Source organism: Octodon degus, unplaced genomic scaffold (genome assembly GCF_000260255.1).
Source record: "Octodon degus isolate 3935 unplaced genomic scaffold, OctDeg1.0 scaffold00012, whole genome shotgun sequence".
In the NCBI taxonomy this organism is placed as follows: domain Eukaryota; kingdom Metazoa; phylum Chordata; class Mammalia; order Rodentia; family Octodontidae; genus Octodon; species Octodon degus.
Window position 1 is genome coordinate 14,770,485 of NW_004524588.1, and position 6,740 is coordinate 14,777,224.

Below are 6,740 nucleotides of genomic sequence, written 5' to 3' on the forward strand. Positions count from 1 at the left end.
AAGTCTATCCAATTAAATAAGTTTATAAATTAGGTAGTAATACTAAACTTTTGGCAGTAATTTTTTAACAGTATAACTGAAAAAAATGCATGCTGTTTACAGATTCATTTCTATTAGTCTCATGAGGTAAACACAACTGAAATGTTACAGTCACCTAGTGACATGAAAGAAACTGAAAGACAGCTTGGGCTATCTAGTTATTCAATAATAGTTTTTTTCAATAATAGTTTTAATACTATACTCTATATTATTTCTTTATTATTAGTTCATGTCTTACAAAACTCAAAATACTTCAGATGCCTAGAATACAATGGGTTTGTTGTCAGGAAAAAATACAGCTTTATGCCATTATGGAAGATTTACTTGAAAATGTTTGAACTGAGAGCTAGGGATGTAGTTAAGTGGTATAACACTTGTCTAGCATTCACAAGGCTCGCAGTCTGACCTTCAGCACCTCAAAAATAAAGTTTGATTTGGAAAAGTATAGGGAAAAAACCTCATGTTGCACTGCTGTACAAGTCTATCTTTAAAACATAAGCAAAATTAATGTCATATTTGTATGATGGTAAAGATAAAATTAAAAATCATTACGCTTCTTGGGCCAGGGAGATAGCTCAGTGGAATAAGTGCTTGCCTGGCAAGCGCAAGGTCCTCCTGAGTTCCACCCCTGGTACCACAAAGAAGCAAAACAAAAAAAAAAATTATGTTTTTTTGGTTTGGTTTTCCACAACTCAAATTGTTATTGCACTACAGGGACATACCCCACAAAATTGATTTATATTCTCCTTTAGTTTTAGATGATTTGGACAGCACGCTGGCTCAAGAACAGTCCACAAGCTCAGTGAATGCCAGCGCACCCTACAACTACGGATCGAGAACCCAGTTCAGCCATTGTTACTCCACTGGCAACAGGCATAGTAACATCACTGGAAGACATAAAAATCGCTATAATGAAACTTCTAATATGTCCATCTATGACATCCTGAGACCAGGAGCTCCAAGGGAAGGTTTTAAAACTTTTTCTCCCAGGACAAAAACAATTTATGATATGTACAGGACAAGGGGGCCCAGCATCTCAAAAGAAGATTATGTGCCAAAGAATACTTTTGGCAGTACATCTTTGTGTTTTGACAGCCGGCAACGACCTGCCGTAGGAGCCACGAGGCATTTCACAGCAAGAAGCTCACACTTTCCAGCTGCAACTCAGAGCAAGAGTAGATTTACACCACCGAACTACCAGCAGAGCCCGAAGAGAACTCCGTTATCCTCCATCATCTGGAACAGATCAGATGCTTCTAGAGACAGGCAGAGCCAGCAAGAGTTCTTGACGGCACCATCACCAATGGAAATGGACCCTGCAGACCAGTGTGTGAATCCCAGGTATTTTCAGGGAAATAGGACACATGAATTGTACCATTCACAAAACGTTTACCAAAGTGTTCATCTAAATGCCCCAATGGATAATGCAATGAGCTCTGATGCTTTTGAGAATTTAGAGAATATGCCATTCTATCAGCAGGACAACCCATTTGCTAGGTCTTTCTTTAGTAGTACCTTTGGGCAAAGCAGAGAACACCAATTTGTCCAAAGTTCTTTTTGGGACCACCGGGAAGAACATATTTCTTGGTCTGACTTTGATCAAAGCAGGAAACCATTCGTTTATTCTAACAGAGACTTTGAAATGATTTCCATTGAAGCAGACAGTGTGCCTGCTGCTCAGGGCCATGGCGTCCCTTTCCAACACTGGGAGCCACTTTCTACTGGCTATGGAACTGATGTTTTCAGAGGCCAAGAAGAGCCACATCCCTGGAAGGCTGACTTTCACACAACCCCACTGGAGAGCATGGAGATATCAAACAGTATTGAGAACCAATTTGGCACACAAAATATTTACTCCATGCCTGGTTCAAGCTATCATCTCAAGTCTAGTGCTTCAGGACACTGCCAAGATAGTTCACCTGTACAAACACATATACGCAAAGAACCTTATTCATCAAGAATGGATCAGACTTTAGCATCCTCATCCAAAACTTCCTTCCCCCAGATTCCTGATGACAAACGGAATTCTCAGAGTCCCACTTTTCTGAATTCCACGATCACTTTGCAGAAAGTTATTCCCAATAAACCAGACACCCTGCCGATAGGAAGCCATACAGGAGTTACCACAGCCTACAGCAATTCAACCGATCTGTCACCTTTTGCTGAAACCCAGCTCAATAGCTTGGTCACAGAAATGAATAATGAGAAGGAGTCAACTGTATTTATTTTAGAAGACAAACAGCTAAACAAGGTGGCCCAGACAGACATGACAGGTGACATACCTCCACCTGTTTCACAGACTGACAGACAGACAGACCCTTTACCTGATTTTCAAAAACCCCTCTCCCAGGAGCCAATCAAAAGTGACAAGATGAGTTTTAAGGTGTCTACTACAGTCCATTCAAAGGGGTCTCCAAGAGGCTTTCCCAGGAAGGATACCTCCAAATTTTCCCTCTTATATAGAGACAAACCCACTGAACTTAAAAAAGAGAAGTGTTTTCCTGGGAACAGAAAACTTGACTCAACAGCTTCCCTTCTGTTCTCTCAGAAAAGCAGAACACCACCATGCTTCCCCAGTCCAGATCCAAGTTGTCACCTAGAATTAAAAGTAAACAATGCAGATTTTTCAGACACTATTCAAAATAACATCTGGCACTCTGGACATCTAGACAATCAAAACACAGAATTACCAGAGGAGACTGCTAGCTTAGACACTGAAAGAGAGCAAAGTTCCACAACTCATTCTACCAACTGCAGCAAGCATACTACCTCATGTGATTCTTTAGATCTGTCAAGTGCACCACTAGATTCCTCACCATCCAATGATGCTTCCCTTGATGCTTTTGGGATTCTGTCCACCACAGTGTTCTCCAAGAGACGCCCATCAGACAAAAGTCCATCTCTGGAAGAAAGAGAAGAAATAGACAATGGGAGAAAGAACCAAAATAATCAATTTACCGTAAGCTCCTTAGAAAAACAAAAGAATAATGATAGTCATAGGTCTGTGAATGACAAAGTGTGTGATGTCATTACATGTCACTCCTACTCTCCTTTTAGAAGTGGAAGTGGAAAAGGGAAAGGAAGAGTAAGGCGCCACATATCTTACATTGAAAAGCTAAGCAAACTGGATAGCACATCAGTACCCACAACTGAAGGCAGGAGCCTCACTGAAGAGAATCAGAGTGAATCCAAACCTTCTGAACATAGCACCATTTATTGTACCTTGCCAAGAAAATCAGCTAGTTGTCCCATATACGGCAAGCAGTCAGAAAGTAAGATAGTAGCTGCTTCTATTAGGAATGGGCCACCTCCATTCCAGATCAAAAATAATATGGGCGGTCCAGGTGGCAAGTACACAGCAGATGAACTCAGTCCCATTTCTCCTGAGTCAATGAGCAAATGTTCCAGAGTTGTTTCAGATTCAGCCTTGTTTCCACCTGAAGCCACAGCAACAATGACGGGTATGAAAGTCATCAGACCTGCTTCTGTTAGGAAAGGACCCCTACCATTCCTCATTCAGAGAGCTGTGTCATGTCCTTTAGGGGAGCTATGTGCCTCAACTAGAAGCGAAGACAGAGAAAAAGCAGTGGGCTCAGACACAGATGCTTCTGCTATGACACTCAGGCCTTGGGAGAGAATCACTGACCCTCTGGAAAGTAACCCAGCCACCAGAGGTGGCCGAAAAGAGTTCTCTCAAGAATGCACTGAAAAAGATGGTGAAATTTCTGCCTCTGCAACAAGTGTAGGTACTCTTTCAGGTGAAGACCCTTTACGTTCTGGTGTAGAGGTATCAGAAAAAGGAAGTGGGAAAGCATTACATATATTTAAGACTACTAGTACATTTTCTGTGTCTGGTGATGAAGATAATGTAAAATGCCTAGAGGTGGTTTCAATATATTATACGCTCCCAAGGAAACCCAGCAAAAAATTCCGTGACCTTCTTCAACAATATATACAAAGTACCAATTCCCTTACAGAATCACTGCAAATGGACACTGAAATATTTTCTAAGGCTTTAGAAGAAGACAAAGGAAGTTATTCTACGCATGTACAGTCAGGAACATCTTCATCTGAAGATCTAAAACTACTAGGCAACCCTACTCAGACTCGTCTTTCTCACACTACTGACAGTCCGGCTGCCTTCCAGTCACCAAATGGGTCCTCGGAGCCTACATTACAGGAAAGGACTTGTGCTGGGGCAGACGTTTCTCTTCATAAAGGGGAATCTAAAACCAGAGAGATTCCCTCACATAACTTAGATAAAACACCTCTAGGTGTTCCAGAAAACAAGAAAGAGAGAGGAAAACCATGGAAAAATGAAACCTTGGGTACCTCATTCGTGCTTCAGGATAAAAGTGCCACAGAAGAACAATCTGCAGATTGTCAGCTGTCTGCTAATGCAGGAGACAGTGTTCTCTCTGGTCTCCTAGCTCATCCTGAAGATAATAACGAAAATTCCCAAACTGGAAGAAGCTCTGGGAAGTGCGTAGGTAGTGGTATACCCATTATAGCCACTGAAAGTGGAAGCTGGTCTCAGAAAGATCACACAGCCGTAGGCACGCAGGATATCTCCGGTGGATCACAGCCCCGGGAAGTTAGAGAGAAAACTGGGACAGAGTGCCAAAAACTGACTGACAAAATTTTTCCTGACTCAGAAAGTCAAGCTATTTTTCTCACTCCAGCACTGCATGAACCACAGTTTGTTGATAAGACTCAACCGGGTGAACCAGATTTAGAAAGTTTACAGTCTGAATCCAGGAAATTACAAGGAAGTCAGGAGGCAAATGTGGCAGAGAGCAGGAGGGTCAGAGGTGAAATGCAGAAGTTGGCATGGGATCGGACTTTACACGCTGGAGGAAATAATAAGCACAATACCAACTTGGACGACCTAGAACAAGTAGAAAACAGATTGCCAACCACGTTGAAAGCCAGCAGAAAATTCCCTGCTAAGGATTTAAGCCCCAGAAGACACGTAGCTACTATTTTCTATAAAGGTGGCAGTAAATCTGACTTTGACCACTTATCTCTGGGCAGAGAAAAGTGCAGGTCACTGGCTGAACCTACAGGTGAAGGCAGTATGGGTAACGATGGCATGACTGCAGAGGCTACTGAACTATCCAGCAGAGAAGCTTCTAGACACTCCCATAATCAGAACTCTAACAGCATTTCAAAGCTACATCAGGATGAACTCAATGCTGTCTCAGAATCAACACCAAAACATGAGAATTCTGAAAGTGCAACTGTAGGTGAGGAAGGAGAGTCAGGAACCTCAGCCCCGCAGTTCGCATTCACCAGCCTCAGGGAAGCGGGCTTCTCTGACCATCAGAGGAGGTCAGAGCTCCCTTTGGAGCCTGCACTGAAATCTCCGGTAAGCATTTCTCTGTCTAGCTGTCAGCAGCAACAAGGGAGAAATTTGTCTCTGCAGTGGGAACCTGAGCCTCACCTCTATAGATCAAAGAGTTTAAAAAGCATCAATGTGCAGAGTGATCTGCCATGCAAAAGCCATCCTCCCAAAGTCAGGGGGCGTCATCTTTCTGAGAGCACATCCATTGACAATGCCCTGAGTCGACTGACCCTCAGGGATGAACTTCCTACCAACAACGGGTACAGTCGAAGGTTCAAATCTTTTTCTGAACTTCCAAACTATGATGACAGTGAAAGCTGGACTTTGTGTAGCAGCAAAGCAAAAGCAGGGCCCAAGTCTGCGTCATCAATAGCCAGACCCATCGACTATGGGATTTTTGGGAAAGAACAACAGTTAGCTTTCTTGGAGAATGTAAAACGGTCACTCACACAAGGAAGGTTATGGAAACCAAGTTTTCTTAAGAACCCTGGCTTCCTGAAAGATGATGTAATTAGCTCTTCCAACACATCAGAGTCTTTAAGCTCAAACTCCCCTAGCAGTCAGGTGCCAGGAGGCAGTTTAAGTCCAAGTGAAACACTTAATATCTATGAGAAGGACCCAGTGGACTCAGACTGTGACACAGACACAACCACAGACGATGAATACTACCTGAATGAAAATGATAAAGAGTCAGAACTATGAGATGTTTCTAGAAAGATGCATGATGTGTTGCAGTTTGCTTTTCATCAAAAACCTGCCACAGAAATAGTGTGAATTTGTATGCTCAGGGGAGGACAGATTTTGAAAGGTCTGGTCTGGGTAGTGTTTGCACCAAAATAACTCATTTTTTCCTCCATACCCTCTATACCCACTTCCTGAATTCTACAAATGAGATTTCATGTTCTGAGGAGTTTTCTGCTCATTTTCCCCTCTTTGTTTGCTCTTGGTCTGTCTTCACTCCCTTCTCAAACTTTATCTCTAAATCACTTGCCAATTTTGGCTTTTCACCTAATTTTACTCTACTTTTTCACATTCTTCATGATGTTTTAAAAAATGTAAGGACCATGACAGTACAGTAAATATTATCATCCTGTTTGCTTCAACATTTAGGAACTTTGGTGGGATTTTTTTTTTTTTTTCCCCCAGAACTAGGGATTGAACTCAGACCCTTGAGCTTGCCAGGGAAGCACTTATTCTATGGAGCCATCTCCCCAGCCCCTGGTGGGATTTTTTGTTGGTGTGTTTGTTTTCTTTTATTCTCTCTCAGGTAAAGGAACTGTCATGAGGCCATCCTGTTATCCTGAGGTTATCCCTAGTGGAGCTTGGCCAGTGCCTGGGGGAGTGATATTTAAAGAAC

The 6,740-nt window shown here is 42.4% G+C and overlaps 1 protein-coding gene across 2 annotated transcripts in view; it reads left to right on the plus strand.

Moving 5' to 3' along the window:
• The window catches only part of Exph5 (exophilin 5), a 70,810-nt gene extending 64,295 nt beyond the window's left edge, over window positions 1-6,515 (plus strand). For both annotated transcript variants that reach the window (XM_004626124.2, XM_023709519.1), the window contains one exon: window positions 792-6,515. In XM_004626124.2, the coding sequence (XP_004626181.1) occupies window positions 792-6,085 (5,294 nt within the window). In that variant the 3' untranslated portion in view covers window positions 6,086-6,515. The remainder of the gene's footprint in view (window positions 1-791) is intronic.
• The last annotated feature ends 225 nt before the right edge of the window (window positions 6,516-6,740 follow it).